Raw genomic sequence first — 19316 nt, 5'->3', positions numbered from 1 at the left:
GTATGTACACACACACACACACACACACACTAACACCCAGACCAACACACACGTAGTCCGTCATCAGCTCGGCAAACACTAAATAATGAACAATACGGAGGCTGTCCCAGCATGATAAGTGACTGCCCTATCCTTCCCATTAGTGCCACCCGCCAGAATTAATGATAATTATGTCACGTCCCTTGCCGTACTTTTATTGAATTCTTATCTATGAATAAACGAAGAAAGCCGGCCTCAGAGTGAGAGGGAAGGGAGCAGTCGAAAAAGAGATAGCGGCAAAGTCGAGCCCAAATAAGAATATCTGAAAATTCTCATTGTCAAGATTGATGACATATTACCCGTCAGCTTGATGACATTCTTAAATATCCTAAATAGTGAATGAGCCTCTTAGAATGACATAAACAACACATTAAATAAACATCACTGAAAAAAACATAGTCTGACATTCGTTTATGTTTTACTGAACATTTATACCGCGAAAATAAGAGGCCGCTACTGCAAGTTACAGAGCAAAACCAAAGCTACTGTAAGAGTGATTAATGGGAGTGTAACGCCTCGACTGCTGTGACATGATGCTGAAACACAAGATATGAACTTGAAGAATAATATGACAAGATGTTAGAAGCTCTATCAGGAGATTAAGCATGTTCTTAAAGTGATGAGGATAAAAGCATTACTGTTTGATGATTAGTGATTAACACAAGCTACATAGAGACCAAATAGCTAGAAACACCCACACACACACACACACACACACACACACACACACACACACACACACACACACACACACACACACACACACACACACACACACACACACACACACACACACACACACACACACACACACACACACACACCTCATTTTGATCAGTGATTCATGATACAAAAGTGATGACTGAGCAGGAGATGTGTGAAATGATGTCCTAAATTAGAGTAGGCATTTATGCACACACACACACACACACACACACACTGGCAGAGGCAAGATAATGTGTGTGTGTGTGTGTAAAGTGCTCTTTGACAACTCCAGTAGAGAAGGTAATGAGTGTGTGATAATAACACACTCAAACAAGAACTTAATGAGGCACAGGTAAGAAGCGTTGCTACAAAAGTGCTGCAGCTAAGGATGAGAAAACTTCCTACACCCCCGACTGTGACCCTCCATAAACCATCCAGACAATGTTGTTGTTTTTTAATCTGCAGTGATGTTCTGATCAATAACTGCTCAATGACCTGAGAGACGAGGAGCAACGTCTCCTGAAAAAATGTCCAGGATGTAATAATGCTCTCCGGGTGTCTCCAGGGTTTAACCATCATACTCCCTAAATCTGTTGGTATGTGATGTGAAAACACACACATATACTCAGTCTTTTCCTGAATAACCAAATTGGGGGAAAAAAAGTGACAGGAAAGACAATCAAATTTCTGGTGCAATGCAACCATCTGCCGAGCAGAACTCATGTGTCGAAGACAATAATCAAGTTTACAGCAACAGATGTCTGCGTCGGCGTCAGTGTGCCGGGTGTAGGTGCAAAATTGACTGCACATGTAAATACTAGTGTCAAAAACATCCCAAAGTTCTTCCTAATTTAAATTCGTCAACTGAGACACACCTTGAGATACATCCAGTCAGAAGGAACAAGAGAATCCAGTTCGTTCGTTAGGTGATGACAATTAGCATACAGCCTGTCAATCACTGTACATATACCGAGTGATGCCACAGCTTCTTGCCTATATGCGTAGATATGACAGCTTCATTATGCAGAAGAAGTATGAGAACTCAAATGCGTTGGTTTTTGCCGGGAGAACTAGGAGAGAAGGAGATGAAGGCGAGGGGTGATGTTCTTCATTATATTGAGCGTTAGCCTCGACGGAGGCGATACCAAAATAAGTACCAGGTACTAGCCACAGTTTTAGTCGATGGTAATGATCGAGAGCGAGCCGAGTCGTACCGTGCAGTGGCAAAGAAGTCAGCAGCAGCGTTCAGGCGACGGTGTACATCATAATAACTGCTGGTTGCTCGTCATAACTGATGACATAACTGACTGACAATCGGCAATACAAAAAAAAGAACAAAGCGTCAACTACTTCCATATCCCAAATGTCCCTTACTCACTGGAGGCATGAGGCAGGTTGGTGAAGAAGGTCTTGAGGCGACTGGCGAGCCACTCCATGCTCTCGTGAAGGTTGGCCAGAGCCTTTAGGTCACTGACGTCCCGCAGGATCTCGTTTTGGGGGATTAACTTGTCTCCGAGGTTCCCGGTCAGCACCTCCGACTCCTTAGCAAAAGCCGCCCTGTATGATGGACAGCGTTAGAAGGATATACACAGCGTCTTGTAAACAAGATTTGGCCAGCAAACAGCGTTTTATCACAAATGACTGCTATCAAAATAAAGGGCTTGGACAATTACATGTCTGATGAACAAGAGGCATGAGTATGAAAAAACCCTATAATCAGTCTACAGCATTACGTTTTCAGAAAATGACTAGTTATTGGTTTGCTGTTTGGACTCAAAAAGTCTAAAATGTCGGCGCTGCAGAGGCAGTGAGTGGTTTACATAAATGCTATAATAATAGAAGACAATTTTCATAAAATAAAACCTAATGGATTGCTGAAAGTAATGGATGTGCAAATGTTTGTCTTCATCTGTTTATAAAGTCTTTTCATACAGCGCGTGTTTATTTGAAGAGGTTTAAAGTTTTTACAGTAATCCCGTGCTTGTGTGCACAATGATGTGTGAATACGGGCAGCGACGCACAAACGTCCAAACTATGTGAACAGAAACAAGACGTATAAAAAGACAGAAGTCAGGAAGAAAGGGGCTCAAGAAAGTTACAGCGCTAAAAGACTTTAAAAAGGAGGAAGTTGCTCGTAAACACTCGGGGGGGAGAGAGGAAAAACAACAGGTGATGGAGAGCATTTAGAAGTGGAAGACAAACAGACGGCAGAGATTTACAGGGTGGAAAAACAAAGACAAAGACATCAAAACCTCCTTTTTTAGTATATTTCCACGCGCTTGTGGTTTAAGGACACTTGACTGTTAACTGGCACCAAATATGGGGCGAGAGCGGAGAAGCGGGATAACTGAGTCTCAACGCCGCAGCGCTGCAAACACATGGCATGTGGACCGGCCTCCAGAGTCACCGGGATGCCCGCAAGATCAAGATCCATTGAACAACAAACGGGTAAAAAGAAACGCCAGACACACAAACACACATTCTCTCGCTCGCACACGGCCATGTGTAGTTTATTAATGAGGCTTCATTAACGCACTGGGTTGCCAGTCGTGCAGAAGCTAATCCCCGTTTCATAGTGATGAAAACATCTACGGCTCTCAAATCAAACAGTGTTATTGTCTCCCCCTTGCTATCTCTGAGCCCCGTGTGTGTGTGGGTGTGTGTGTGTGTGTGAGAGGGAGGGAGCGTGCACACAGCAGATTGACTTTCTTTGGCCACATAACCAATTTATTTATTTACTTTACTATTCCGCTTCGATGAGCTCCAGTGTTCCCTGAAGAGTGCGCACTTTCAAAGGCAATTTCGATAAGACTCCCCCCCCACCATCCCCTCCTCCGTCTGCTCTCCTTATATTTTCCTATTTTGTACTTCCCTCGTTTCCTTACTTCCTTCAGATAGAGGGTGTTTAAAGGAGCAATCATGACTTATTTTATGGCTGCATCTTGGTCAACAACAGAGGGTTCAATAATATGCGAATAAACGAGCAAAGACGGGGAGGGAGGGATTATTTGCGTGATTGCTCAAGTGTGGTGGTGTATGTCTACTTCTCCTTGTTTGTGTGTGTGTGCGTGTGTGTGTGTGTGGGTGTGTGTGTGTGTGTGCATAGTGTGCGCTTGTTACTCTACTTGTTTGAGAATAGTTTTTTTTTATGACAGAATTGTGATTGTGCAAACACATGGACATCTGCACGTTTATATGAAATAGGACATATGTTTTGTGTGTGTGTGTGTGTGTGTACCGAGTAAAGTCCTCTTCATCCTCTCTCTTCTGTCGCGTCTGTCTGGGTTGGGTCATATTTGCCCAGTTAGGGAGCGACTGGAGCAGACGACTGATGTCCTCGTCTTTGGACCAGGAGGCGCTGATGGTGAGCTTCTCCTCACACTGGACTACACCCCTGAAGACACACAGACAGGCCAGTTATACAACTTAACATATGTACCGTTGTTGCTCTTAACAGACACAAATAACGACAAGATAATTAGAAGACACAAGATTCAGCTGCACAGATATTGGCGTGTTAAATGCTAAAATTACTTTCAATATACAACCAAGGTTGAATGGAATTCATTCTTTATATTTAGAGGTTTCTGTCATGATGTGAGGTGAAAAAAACAACAACAAAAAATCAGGGATTCCCAAAAGTAACACTGCAGACCAACAATGTCTGTCCCAAATTTCACGACATTCCACCAAAAACTTGCGCTGCAGCAAGTGTAGCTCAAAAATAGTCAACTGCATTAATATGAAATACTAATACAAGTCAGGTAGCTGAACATGAGCATCTGTACCGACATTAAAGTGGTTTTACAGCAGCTCTGATTTGGCGTGAAGAGAAATTGGGGCAGCCTGCCAACATTTATTTGCTTTGTGTGCATATGTCTGGGTTGGAGAAACTGCTTAGTACCACAATTAATATCATAACACACCTTCTACACGAGACACACACACACACACACACACACACAGTCTTGTTTATGTTTAAATGCACACAGAAACACAAACATATACACACACACACACACACACACACACACACTCACACACACTCTGGCAGCCTCGGTTGGGTTCATCTTTATCACTCCGAAGCCCCAGTGAGACTGAGGCTGACCTGTGACGGAGTCCAGATGGACTCCCAGCAGTCTGCAGTCCTTTTCCTGCATCTCCTGGCCCGTTCATCACTCCCTCTCCTATCCCTCCGTATTCTCTAGCCCACCCCCCCCACACACACACACACACCACCCCCCTTCACCTGGCCAGGTGTTACATGGTCCCGGGAGAGCACAGATGGATGGCCTTTCACAGCACCAGTGTGTGTGCGATAGAGTGTGTGTAAAAAGAAAAGGAAACATTCAAAGCTAATTCCATATTTCTCAATGCTGTGAGCCTTCATAATTTAAAGAATTAAAATAGTAAAAAATAATCGTTAAAGTGGCTGTAATACTCAGTATAATACTCAAATAATTTCAGATCCTATTGCGGGTGAGCTAGCCTCCTCCTTCTTCTTCTTGTACCTGTAAGCCGTGTTGCAGATTTCCTTGTACTCTTTGAGCTTGTCGCAAACCATCTCCAGGAACTGGTTGGAGTAGGCGCTCAGGTCCTGCATCAGGCTCATCAGATCCTGGATGGACTTCTCCACCACCACCGTGCTCTGGAGGCAGAAACGGGAGTAGAGCAAAGAGTGACGGGTTGGTTTTATTTAGACAAGAACATGTCGAATTTTGGACTCTAATAAGGTACAAATAAAGGAGGACCGTATGCAAGTGCTCAGTCAGATCCAGTCTGCTGCAGTGCCGGCATAACCGGATGGCTCCAGCGTCACTTGTCTATCTGTCACCTGCGGCTGGACCGATGACTGGCGCTGGAGAGCTTGTCACAAGTTGTAGCACCGTATTGCATGTAAGTGAATCGGTGTGAGTGCACATATTTGGGGTGTGTTGAAAACGTCTGTGTTGTGTGTGTGTGTGTGTGTGGATGTGTCACAGTGCACCCATCACCAGGAGCCACGGCAGGGCTGTGACAGCCGCCATTACAGATTAGCCACTCCTGCGTGACTAATAGCTGGCCCGGGAACAGCAGAGCGGCTTCGTGTCCCCAGACGCGCTCACACATGCACGCAGCGAGCAAACTTTTCAAAACACACACCTTTGAGCAATTCAAGGGCTGTTAAATGAGATTACAACTCAGCAGGTTGCAGTGTGCCCGCTCCTAGCACTTAACCAATCTATCCTACATCTCCAATAATAGTGATAACTTGCTATTAGTCTGGCGATAGCCTTGCCTCACTCCTTCCGAAACTCGCTACGACTACAAAAGCAGCAGAGTGTGTGAGAAGCGGAGCAATCCCGCACAAAGATACACACAGAGGCGGGCTCTTAAGTTAAACATGCCATTTCTATTCATCATTCATAGATTCTTAATATTCATCTCACTCTTAACTTAATACGGAGTTCCATTGTTTAGGTGTGAAATGGGAGAAAAAGAATAGCTTTGTCAAAGATGAATGAAGTGGAAATGATATGTGGTGGGCGCGAACAACTGCAGGAGGGGAAATGTTTTGGCAACGAGAGGCTACTACTTGCTTTTTAGTGTTGCCTGCCAGAACCGAAGCAGAAAACACAGACAACCAGATAATCTATTCCGGAGTCAGCGTCTCGTTTGCTTCATAGTGGAAATACATCATGGAGTCTGCATGATATCAATAATATGCCTGAATCTTAGACAGGTAGAATAAAAATGTACAAATCTCAGCTTTTTTTCTCCTTTTGTTTTTTTAACTGAAGTAATATTCAAGGCCGGTAGCGAGATGCCTAAGTGGCTGAAAAGACTGTAGGGGGCAGTAGTGACTGTCATTGATCATCAAAAATATGGAAAGACCCCTGAAGTGATAAAATGATATCAATATTAATAGCTCTTACTGTTTCAGTTCACCCCCATCTCAGGCAAGCACACACACACACACGCACACACACACACACACACACACACTCCGCTGAGGGGAGTAATGATCCATAGCGGTGCCCGTGCCCATGGAGTGCTAACCAAGGCCTCGTCTCTGCCAAGGGAGCACCCTTTGCTGTCCATGCCTGACTCCCTGTCAGCCTGCCAGGGTGGGAAGAAACACACAGACCCTGCAGGGGGGCTCGCTGTTAGTGCGGCTCTGGCAGCAGCTCCCCACCACATCTCAGTGTGTGCTGGTGGTTTTATAAACCACGCTATTCTCACCCCGTGGGCGAGGGGTAAGCAGAATCATTATTTTGGTCATTATGTCTGACAGTGCCATACGTATTCACTGCACAGCCCAGTTTATTTTACTCCTTCATTTTGTCATGTCATGTTTTTTTTTTTCTTCTAATTTAATTGGGGAGGTGGTCCTCGGAAATGTTTTAACAATCAGCCTTAAGTTAAAAATAAAGAAGGGTTGAGAACCCCTGCTGCAAACCACTTAACTGTATTAAAAAAATGATATAAAAAGGAAATGTTTAGTTTTTTTGCTTGCCTACTGCAGGGAGCTCAGGTTACAGAGTCAGCACCGCTTGAGGCTGAAAGGGATTCAGTGGGTCGCTCTGGGAAACTTCAGCATGACTGACTTCAGTCAGTAAAAGTGGAGTCCATGACAGTGCTTCGGTTTTTATGATCTAAATGACTTTGTAATAATTAAATCATTTGGATGAATCAAACTGGATTGATCAGGATACATCAAGAAAAAACATCAAGTACTGAATTTACAAAGTAAATAGCATATATAAGAAAAAGGCAAATGTGGAATATCCAGATATAATAAAAACAGACATATTATAAAGTGTCATCCAGGATGTGCTTCATATTGTAGCCTTAATCCAGCTGTTATAGCATAAAATATATGACATTAATCCTAAAAAATGACAGAAATATGAGAAATTCAACATTATGGTGTACAGAATTTGCTAATATGTTCATGTTTTGTCAGAATTACAACAGCGGCCCTCCCCTCTTGCCGCCTCGACTTTGAGACATAGAGCTCGATAGCGGGCCAAGCCAGTGAATGGAGAAGAGTAAACAATGGTTGCCCGATCCATTACTCCCGCTCTAACAAATGCTCTCGCGCTCAGCTCCCTTGTCTAATTCTGCTCATTTAACACAGCCATTTGTCTTAGGCAGCAGAAATCATTAAAAAGTAATCAAGGGACAGATTGAGAAAAAGGGAGGGCTGAGAGAGAGAGAGAGAGAGAGAGAGAGAGAGAGAGAGAGAGAGAGAGAGAGAGAGTCTTGGGCTACGTCTCCTCCATCTTTCCTGACCGTTACAGAGGAGACAACATCCACTGTGGAGGCTTCTCTGTCTATCTTAGACCCCCCCCCCCCCCCCCCAAAAAAAAGGTCAACATACTGTGCCATCATGTGAGGAAACACCCACAATTCTCCTGCAATTCCACTTCACAGTATTGCATTACCCCTCAAGCTGAGCCTGGTTGCACTTTGCCTCCACTCTGTTACATCATTAATAGGAAAAAGCATGGTCATCAAGGGGGAATTAGACTCGCGTCGTGCAAATGGATCTCAGAATGTGCGAGCGGTAAACTGCAGTTGTTTAAAGAGTTAGAAATGACGGCCACGGCCATAGTGGTTTAATGACAGCAACAAGACAGGCCTTGCACTCAGAGCGGGCGCCTCAGCGGCTGTTAATGCACGGTCATCACTGCAGCCACCACGCTGAGCCGCTGCTGAAAGTGGTTATTTCCTTTGACGGAGTGAGTAAAGAGCAAAACGCAGGGAAGGAAATGAATACAGTTAGCAGGGATGTACTCCTCCGTGTCGCTGTGTTTTCTTACCTAAGGTAGAAAAAGGAGGGTACATTTTATGTACTCAAGCTCACTTGGACGGTAAGTGCACGTTGTGTGTGGCAGTTGTGTGTGGCAGTTTGTTTTAAAAGGTTTCTGTGATGAAGCGGTTGAAGAGGAGGGGAGGACCCGAGGGCCTCGGGTTTGACTCGGAAACGGATCACGGATTTTTCACCATTAAAATAGTGGGGGGGGGGGCCTCAAGGTCATGCAGGGTTCAGAGTGTTTAACCTCCGTGCTCTTTGCCATTTCACTCTCACCCTGACCCCGAACCGCTGACTCGTGTAATGCCGATCCCATGCCATTCACGTGTCCGACTGTCGGGCTCCCAAAATAATACACACTCAGCAGTGCGTACACACCCACGCGAACCAGAACACATGCAACGATAACCTCCACCCCTCCACCCGCCCCATTTTTTCTCCCACGCACAGGCTGTCCGTCTCCTGGGTAGAAAGGGGGAGCAGGGCATGAGCGGGACATCGTCTTGACAGATCATTCATCAACGTCACAGTCGAGAAACACTCCGAAGACTCCCCTGACGCACACCGGATGGCCCTCCACGCTTGTGCCTGCTCGACCACGACACATGCTTCTTTGTGTGTGTGTGTGTGTGTGTGTGCGTGGGTTTGTATTCATGTTTGTTTAACTCTGACAACAAGGCAGTGTGTCTATGTCTACTGAAGTGTGTATAATGTCACCAAAAAAAAAAACGTGGCAAAACGTGGCCCGGATCCCTTATGGGATTTCATTTCAGTCATTTAAAGTACAATTTGAGTTAGTCTACAAAACTTTACTGTCTGAAGATTTGGACTGCCTTCTTCCTCCGGAAATGTAACACTCAACGTACTGCTAAGCGTACAACGTACACAGATTTACTTACACACACACACACACACACACACACACCTCGCTTCCTCCTACAGTTTAAGAACCTGGACATCACCAATCAGGAGCTGTCACCTCTAATCAAGTATGAGTAGTCAACCCTCTGATGGACTGCAGTATACATTATAACCAACACATGTATTTGCACATCATTTTCATCAGTTTTGGGGTAAAACCTTTACGTTATGCAAACCAAATCCCAGAAGTCAATGTGGCTGGCTGTGATTGAATGATCCACTTGGGACAAACGTATGTATTTAACTGTGATGCTCCCAGTATGGCGTGAAAACATTTCACTACGAAGTCAAGAGACACAGCAGCGTCTCGGTAAAGACATAATTGAGCTATTACAAGAAAGCGTCTTCTTTTCCACCTCCGCCATCATCACTTCTAATGCAAAGCTTAATGCAGTGTTTGTAAGTGTTCTAATTGAGAGATGAGGAGCAATATCACACTTGGCTGATTACAGATGGGCTTCCATATCTCTCTCTCTCTCTCTCACACTCACACACACACACACACACACACACACACACACACACACACACACACACACACAAAAGCAGGGTGAGATATGGAGCTTTTGCGTGTGCTAACCCTAGTAATCACCCAATAGTTCAGATGTGATTCCACACAGTAACCCAAAGGTCTATTTATTAAACACTCCTTGGTGTTTTTCTTCTGGTGGGTGTGAGATGTCGTTGCCATTTTATACATTTAATCAATTAATCCAGAATTATCAATCACATTGCATAAGATATAATGCTGCTTAATCTGTTCTGTGTGTGTGTGTGTGTGTGGGGGGGGGGGGGGGGGGGGGGGAGTTCCTCTCTGTGCTCAATTTGGCCCTTGTATTGCCATTGTATAGCCATTGTATTGGTGTGCACACACACACACACACACAAACTGTGAGCACTGTGCGTGCTCACAGCAACAAAAAGATTGTTATTTGCAAATTCAGAACATTAACTTCGCTTCTAAAAACATTCAAGCTGTAACTTTTATCAGGCGCCCACAGCCAAGACCTTCTTTCAAACCAAAGGGCATGTTTGTGGTAGAGCTGACATTTCAACTCCTCTCTCTCTCTCTCTCTAACTCACTCACTCCAAAGGCAAAGATTATGTCTCGTTACAAACCGAGACTCTGTCAGGGGGAGCACTGCATGCTGTGAACCTGTACTACCTTAGGCTGCAGTTGGTGAGGTTGGTGTTTTTTCTTCTCATTCAATTAAATGCTTTCTCTTCCACCACACACACACACACACACACACATTGTATATAATATATATCTGGCGTATAGATATAAAAAGCATCAACAAAGCACAGCTGTGTCACATTTCCGTGGCAGTGGCAGGTTTGCGGCCCGGGGCAGCTGGGTGAGAGCCGTCGGGAGAGTCTGTGTTTGGTGTGAGATAACCAGGCGGAGGTGGGTGGCGGTGTTACACCTTGAGCGGTGAGAAGAAGGCAGAAGAAGAAGAAAAAAAAAAAGGCTTTTGAGGTGAGCTTGACTCAAAAATGTATCAGGATTTGTATTTAGTAGAAGAAAAAGTGACTTCTTCTACATTATTGTTTGAGAGCTATTTATAAAAGAAAAATAATACCATTACATATCGCAGTATGTAACATACAGCGTATTCCAGGGCTAGATTTGCTCTTGTTAACTTCTTACAGATGTAAATATAAATCTGTATATTTAAAAACATTTGAAACCGGAAAGACCTACTGGTCAATAAACACAAATCAATAAATGACTCAAATATATAATCGTCTCTGTCAGACAGAGAAGCCAGCACAAGATGAAGAGTCTAATTAACATTTCTAATGCGACGGGACATAATATGGCAATTGGTATGACTAAAATAGCCTCTGATTTTCTTTTGTATATTAAAAAATAAACACTGGCGACAATTTAAATTAGTATTTGACATTTGTAGCAAAAAGTTAAACTTCCAAAGTGTTTCTGTAAACTTTAAGACGCTCTTTCAAAAGAGCATGTATGCTCAGCGAATCACTCCGTACATATGAAAGTTACAATAATAACAATTACTCAAACACATATGTAAAGAGCTGGAGGATTAGTGATCAGGGTTATGAGGACAGAAGAACCAAGAGTGCGATCAGTGAAAACTTATTCGTTCATCCTTCCGCCTCTTTTTTGACCTTTTAAGAACATTCAGAGCGGATCTGACCAGTTTGAGATCCTGCACATCATCGCAGTTCAAGTAAGGCCAAGACGAGAACACAGAATCCAATAATCACCGGAAACATTGCCCGAGTGATCGCAACTTAAGTCTCTCTTGGGAGTGGAGGAAAAGGAGATTGGAGGGATTCATTTCAAGCGCAGCCGAAGTTGCTGCGAGTAAAAGTGGTATTTTTTTTATTGAGGTGCCTCACTCCTTGATAATTCTTAACAGCTGTAAAATTGTCAACCGGATGCTTCGGCACAATCCATTTCAAGACCGATAATGTCGTAGAGGGCTCCAGAACACATTTGGACTAAATGGGAAAGCATTTAGATTATTTATTTTTACGGTGAGCAGGCCTATTTTAGCTGGATTAAAATGGCTATTGTGCCATTTCGCTGAGATTCCCTTTTTGCTAATAAACACGGGAATGGCTTTGGATTTTGTTTCTGGTATTGGCATGCGTGTGTGAGCACGTGTGTGTATACAAACCACCCTAATACCCTCCGTCCTCCTTCTCCCACTTGTGTCCTAATCACAGGGCACGGCCGATGCAGCTAACAGGTGTATTGTGTTGTGATTGCTGTGTCTGTTGATGGGAGCGTGTGTGTGTGTGCGAGTTGGATGATGGGGAGCCAATCAGCAGGAAGCATTCGCCCCCCTGCAAATAAACATTGCCTCCACACATCATCACAAATAAAAAGGTCAGTGTCATTACGGTTTCTGGCGGTATGTGCATGTGCAACTAACACTTGTATATGTGTTTGTCTGCCCGGGTTCCACCCTCCCGTCTCACAAAGCTACATGTGAATATGAAATTTTAAAAAGGTCAACATCATTAGCAGGCCATTGGCAGCTGAACGCATCGGCAATACAGTGAGCGCTCGGGCAGCTGACAGAGAGTGAATGAAATCAGTCTTTATGTGGCTCCAGAACAAGTTTTGTGTGCATACAAAACACGGCAAAACAGGCAAACACATGCGCGCATGAATAATGAATGCAGGGACACTTGCTGCGCACACACACACACACAGAAACAAAAGGACTAGTTAGTGGCTATTGTTTGGGGACGCTGGGGACGAAGCTGAATGAAAATAGAGAGGGCCGATGCGTAATGTAATTGTGGCTCTGGCATGGTTTTGGCTGATGAAGTAAAAACCCGCAGAACACAAACAATTAATCGGCACTCAGGAACACAAGCGCACCATACGAGCGGGCGCGCAGGTGGCTCGACACCACCGTCTTCTGGACGGAGACGTTTGCAGGTGTTTCTGTTATTGTGTGCATGCTTTTGTATGTTAGTGTGTCACAAAGTGAGCGTGTAAAGGGGACATGGGACATGGGGGGGGGGGGGGGGGGGGGGTTCCAACAAGATTAATGGAGCCAATCTCCAGAGCTATCCAGCAGAGTGACCATACCCTCCCTATCCTACTTTCTGTTTCTATACTATTCGCCATCTCTCTATCCCCCCCCTCTCCTCCATTTCCCTCGATCTAACTCTAATTAAATGAATCAATCAGTGGCAACACCAAAGCTGGACAGATAGCATCGCCCTGCTGGGGCTAGCAGCATATATGGCTGTGTGTTGCTATACTGCTGGAGTCCAGTCCATGACAAAAAAAATAAAAAAAGATAAGCAAGAATGAATTGGGAATAAATATGGTCACAATAGATGAAAGACAGAGAACAACAGAGGCATCGAATAAGCCTAAAAACAGAACAGACCGATCTGTGGCGTGCTTGCCTTTCTCCTTTCTTTAACACTAGTGCTCCTCTGAAGACTTATCAGCTCAGGCTATGCTGTCACACAGACGCAGGCATGGACGTTAACCTCTCCCACTGACCTATATACTGTCCCAGTCAGCTCTTATCTTATGCTCCTATTGGACAATATATAGCCGGTGTCAGGCTCATAATCCTATCATTAGTATGTAATATATGTACATGATACATAAATGCAGTATTTGACACCGCTGGTGCATAGTGATAGGCAAATCATTGCCCATATCGCTCTTATTTGTTAACCTATGTGCCCAGACTGCATGGGTATTGCTTATTATGGAAAACTTAAGGCATGTATTCACCTTGACTCCTGCGCAGTATCTCAAAAGTCACTTTGGCCGTTTCCACTGGTGAGATAGCACGGACCAAAAGGTCAGAGAAATCATATGACATGAATGTATTTAATAATATCCAAAAGTTAATGCTATGGAAATGCATCGATAAATATTCGCATCATGCTGTGAGGGGGCAACAATAGACCAGAGGTAAACCCATCACAGCGTCAGACGCTAAATTTCATGCAGATACTCTTTCACGCGAAAGCAACGGCAGAGTGGTGGCCTACTGTGTATCGATGAGTCTATGTGCCGTGGCATATGCATGTGCAAAAGGACATTTCTGTTTGGCTCTAAACTCCTCGACTCTATTCCAGAACATGCGAACCACACATGCTAAACGCTAATGTCTTCCTCCAATTTAAACTACCGCACACATCATCAACTTGCGCTTCAGCGGTTGAAGAGGGAGCAGATGCGTCTATAAAATGTGCCCCCCCCCCCCCCCCCCCCCGACCCCCTACCCAACCCCCTATGGTTTTTTTCCGTATGCGGCTCCAGCCAAGGTGTATGAGAGAGTGTGTTTAATGTGGTGTAGCAATATTGAGCTCTCTCCCTCTCGTCAACCACGCCGGCTCGGGTGCCAGCGGTGTGTGTCTCCCTCTGATAGCACCTGGCACAGAGAGCACCGTGGCACTTAAAGGGACATACAGTCAGTGTGTGCACGCCAACACGCTCACACTCGAGCCCTCGCGTAGATACGCGCACGCAAAGGCACACAAAACCGCATCTGCTCCATTATTGGTAACTAGCGACCATTATATAGTACTGTCACTATAATCTTTAATTATCTATTGCAGTCACAGAGTTGGTGGATTCCCCACCTGGCCGGTTACAAGCTCCTGTCGGAAAATACCCGGTTAAAAAACAACCTGCTTAAGTTTATACTTTCAGGATAAAAAGGTGTCAAACCCCTTTATCCAAAAGCACTCGTGACAACTAAATGAATAAAAGCTGGAGACCAAAGAAGCGAGCAGTCTGTCACAACAGTGACACTGAGGATGAAGGCCATCAAACGGTGGGAAGGCTCTCGAGTCGGAGGACCTAAAACACAGACCCACAGATACACACAAGAAAACAAGTACTGGAAACACACAGCAATGCCATCCTGACCCTGGAATGTGAATGGCAGGAGAAGAAGAGAGCAAAGCTCTTTTATTTAGCCCAATTAAAAAAAGGCAAAAAGCCCAAACAAAAGGAGTGTTTTATTGCACTCCCCACTATCAGCAGAAAGGCTCATTAGCCACAGCAGCATAATTAGCAAGATGCTGCACTGCTCGTTAAGGAGGGGCCCGAGCCGTAAACAAACCCTGCTGAACTCCGAACGCCCACGGTCTCTCTCTCTGTAATGATCTGCCACCGCTGTTCCCTCCCTGTGAGAGAACCAGGCACACAGACAGGAAGGCTCTGACAGAAACAAATACACCGCAACACACACACACACACACACACACACACACACACACACACACACACACACGCACAGCTATCCAAGGTCTGCTACACAAACACCCACAGCACAGACAAACTACCTCTCTGGGACACTTTCTTCCTTGACAACTGCATGGACACACACACACACACACACACACACATCACACACATCACACACAGAAGTGCGCGTGCATGAGAAACATGCATTTTTACAATATTGTAGACAAAGAGCGTCGTACAATACCAGAAATTTGGAATATCTGACAACTGACGCATAGAAAACCTTGCCAGCTGTCTGGATCTTGACTTTGGCACCGTGGTAATCTTCAACCTGCCACGAGCTCGTGTTGAATGAGAAATAAGCTAGCTGAGCCTGTGGTTAAATGCGGTGCAGTCAATGAGGCAGCCCATATAAGTTCATGTTTGGTTAAGTTTGAAGTTCAGAGCTAAGTTTAACAGGTTTTGTTTGGACTGTTTTCTTTAAATGCATTCACCTCTGTTGTGTTGGGCTGACGGCACGTATTCCAGTTGGATTTCTGAACCCGTCGGCACACAAAAAAAACCCAAAATGTGCTTTGAAAAATACCAGCAGAAGTAAGGGAGGAAGAGGAAATATGTTTTTTATGCGATTTGAGTGAACTGACGACTTCCGAGGGAAAAATTGAAAAATGATTCTCACGTAGACACGTACACAGCTTGCAGCGTTTTAGAAAGACATCTCTAAAATAAGCACAAGCACAACAAAGCAATGAAGCAAAGCTCTATTCCATGGCTGCTGGTGTGGCCACGCGGCGACACAGTCACGGTGTGTGACATGAGTGCATTTGACTACTCCTCTGGTAGGTCAGCCATCGTAATCACAAACTGGCTCTCTGTAGAAAAATGGCCCTGCAGGAAACAGCGAATGGTAGATCCAAGTGTTTGTGCCAATGTGTGTGCGTGTGTGTTTGTGCCAATGTGTGTGTGTCTAGTTATATAACTACCAGTTAGCAACAGCTGCAAACTCAAAGATCAAGCACTATTTCAGCTGCAATTATGATCCTGTGAGATAGGTGGCAGGGCGGGCCTAATGAGCTGAGAGCAAAAGAGAGAGAGGCTGAAAGTGTGTGTGTGTGTGTGTGTGTGTGTGTGTCTGTCCCTGAACCTATTGCGATCACAGACAACTGCAAGGTGAATGTACTCAAGAGAGCCCTCCTCCATTGAACAGAGGTACAAAGGGGAAACGGTGCCAAACAAACAGGCAGTGTTGTTGTTTTTTTAAGCCTCTCTAACTGCTCACATGCGGCTATGCTACACACACAGTGTGCATGCATGTGTGTGTGTGTGAACTTGTGGCAGCGATAATCACCTGTGCAATCAATGTCCAATCCAAAAACAATATGTGAAGCGTTTTATTGACTCTTGATTGAAATGTGGTACGCTTGGTGGTGTTGTATTGAAGAGCCTTGTACTGTGCAGCGTATTATTACTTCCCCCTCGTGTTAGGTATGTATTTGGTGTCTTGAGAACGTGTCTGCTGGATGTTGCTCACCTGCAGCAGCGGTCTCTGGACGCCCAGAACCTTCATGGTGTCAGCGTTGGCAAGGAGCTTCAAAGGGTCAGCTGCCTTGCTCACTGCCATAATTTCCTTGTTGATCTCCGTTCGCACCTAATGGTTCAGAGACAACGTTAGATGGAATAATAAAGAACTCATATTTAGTGGTTAGACAGCTCGTTTAACGCGTTCCCCATCAGCTCCCAGAATTTGTTTAATCTAATCTGTCATTTCACTAACCTGGTTGAGGAAGAGGTCGTTGATGTAGTAAGTTAGGAAGGCTCGGAGTTGGCACTGCTTGGCCTGACCCGGCCCCATGTTCATCTCTATCTCCTGGATGAACCTGAGGAGTCGAGGCAAACAAACATTCAGAACACACAGACATCATAACCACCTGGCTGTGAGCAGAGGGGGCTCATTCACCACCGTCATGTTACCACAGGAGCAATGAGACGGGCTTATGACCAGCAACATGGTAACTCGGTATGACTCTCAAGGTGTCTTTGAGCAAGGTAGCTCATGTAAAAGAGCTGCAGAGGAGCTGCTTGGTGCCATTCGTGATTTTAGTTATCCTGACTCTCAGATGCGAGTGTGTGCATCTTGTCTCTAAAGGAAAGTAAACTAGAAGGTAAAAGAACTGCAGATATCAGGGCTATTTACAGCGTTAATGATAAATAATCAGAGAGTTCTGTATGTCCGCTCTCTTAATTCCGCCAGAAAGCTGCTGCCCGGTTGTTTCCGATCGGGTCAGACAGTAATGTATGGGGTCCCGTAGAGGCACGCTCACACCTCGTTTGTCAGAGAATCATTGGTCACTGGCCTCGTCTCGCACACACCACGGGGCAAAGCACGCAATAGCGAGTGCCTTCTCAAGCGCTTAGCACGTATAAATGTGCAAATAAATCAAACTCCTCACAAAAAGAATTCTTTGACCTACAGGACCTGTAATATATATGACCTAAACTTATAGGAGGGGGGGGGAGCGAGAGCGAGAGAGAGAGAGGGTTCATGTGAGAAAAGAACACAGGAATTGAGCTACAAAGATGACTCGACGGTGATTCGGTTGGATGAAGGCTAAAGGTGAGCCTACATGTACGCACATGTACATACATGTACACACACATGTGCAGGCACAGGCCCACATAAAAAACACTTGTAGACAAACACACGAGGAGCACATGCTGCAAGATCACACTACTCAGCATCGGTAGCCAATTAGTCAGCAAGAGCTGAGGCAAGTGTGTGTGTGTGTGTGTGTGTGTGTAGGTGTGTGTGTGTGTGTAGGTGTGTGTAGGTAGGTGTGTGTGTGTGTGTGTGTGTGTGTGTGTGTGTGTGTGTGTGTGCGTGCGCATCCTTGTGTGTCAGAGTGAGCAAGAAAGAGACAGAATGAGCGAGGAACCTAAACCTATTCTAAATCCTTCATTGATTCCCAGTGAAACTCCACCACAACAGAAAGTTAAGTAGGAGAAACTCTTCTGTGGCCTCATTAAAACCGTCAAGCTTGCAAAACAATGGGGGCCAGATATACAGCTCCTCTGTGTAAATATATGTAGAGAGCAACTTAAACTCTCCTCCTTTACAAAAAAAAAATAAAATTTCTGCTGACAACTTCATTTCCAAAAATTGATCCGAGGACAAACGTTGCCCGTTTTCAACGTGCATCGCGTCGTTCGGAGAATCCATCTCCGGCTGTCATTATTGTCATTGTTTCAATATAAAGTGTCAAGATGATGGATTCTTCAAGTTAGCATGTGAGCACAGATGGATTTTTGTAGGCAGGGGTGATAACGTTTGAGTAATGTAGCAGGGGACGAGGCCGTAAAACGGCTCCGTCTATCCAGACGGCCATCTGGAGCCGAGCCGCGGGCCCCCCTTTCACCGGGATACCGAGCCCATGGGTGCTGGGAGGAAGTTTAGCCAAGCTAACCGGGCTAAAAGGGTCTGCTGGGGGGGGGCGGGCAATGGTTAGCGCACCCAAAGAGCACGTTGTCAGCAAATTTACATTTTAGGAGTGTGAGGTTTGTGAGCAAGGCAACATGCATTAAACAGGATGTTTTCTGAGAGGATTCAGAAGAATCATTTTGGAGTATAGAGACGCAGGGCTGGTTAAAATGCAAACGGGTAAATAAGACGGGGCAGAGCACAGCAGAGCTCAAAGACTTCCAAATGGATCATGAAAGAACATCTCTCCCAGCTCATTATCATTACAGCCACAGCTCCCGAATGTCCCTCGCTGATGGCGTGACATACTGCATAGGGAATAACAGCTTCTGGTGGAGATGATGGCGGCGATAACAAATGACACCAAACAAGTTAACATAAGCGCGCACACACACACACACACACACAGACAGAGAGACACGTACACACACACATACTCAAAAGCCATCAAGTTGTCTGAACTGCAAATGAATCGCAAACCACCGAAGGCTGTACGAGGCCATTTTGCAGAAAGTCGTACTTTGTGCCAAACCTCCGACACAAAAACATGGAGAGACGGTCTGACCTCTCACCGAGACTGACTGACAGCCTCATTTTGATCTCTCAGGGCTACAACCGAGCACGTCGGCCTGAAAGGACATTTTCACCAGCTGTCATGAGCT

The 19316-nt window shown here is 45.0% G+C and overlaps 1 protein-coding gene across 2 annotated transcripts in view; it reads right to left on the bottom strand.

Moving 5' to 3' along the window:
- exoc4 (exocyst complex component 4) overlaps nt 1-19316 on the bottom strand; it is a 91876-nt gene that overhangs the window by 17877 nt on the left and 54683 nt on the right. For both annotated transcript variants that reach the window (XM_079183461.1, XM_079183460.1), the window contains exons 12-16: nt 16954-17056; nt 16711-16827; nt 5256-5392; nt 3983-4138; nt 2123-2301 (exon numbers count right to left, since the gene is read on the bottom strand). In XM_079183461.1, coding sequence (XP_079039587.1) covers nt 2123-2301; nt 3983-4138; nt 5256-5392; nt 16711-16827; nt 16954-17056 — 692 coding nt within the window. The remainder of the gene's footprint in view (nt 1-2122; nt 2302-3982; nt 4139-5255; nt 5393-16710; nt 16828-16953; nt 17057-19316) is intronic.

The sequence above is a fragment of the Pholis gunnellus genome, assembly GCF_910591455.1.
Source record: "Pholis gunnellus genome assembly, chromosome: 22".
Lineage (NCBI taxonomy): Eukaryota > Metazoa > Chordata > Actinopteri > Perciformes > Pholidae > Pholis > Pholis gunnellus.
This window is presented reverse-complemented; position numbering and strand designations above follow the sequence as displayed.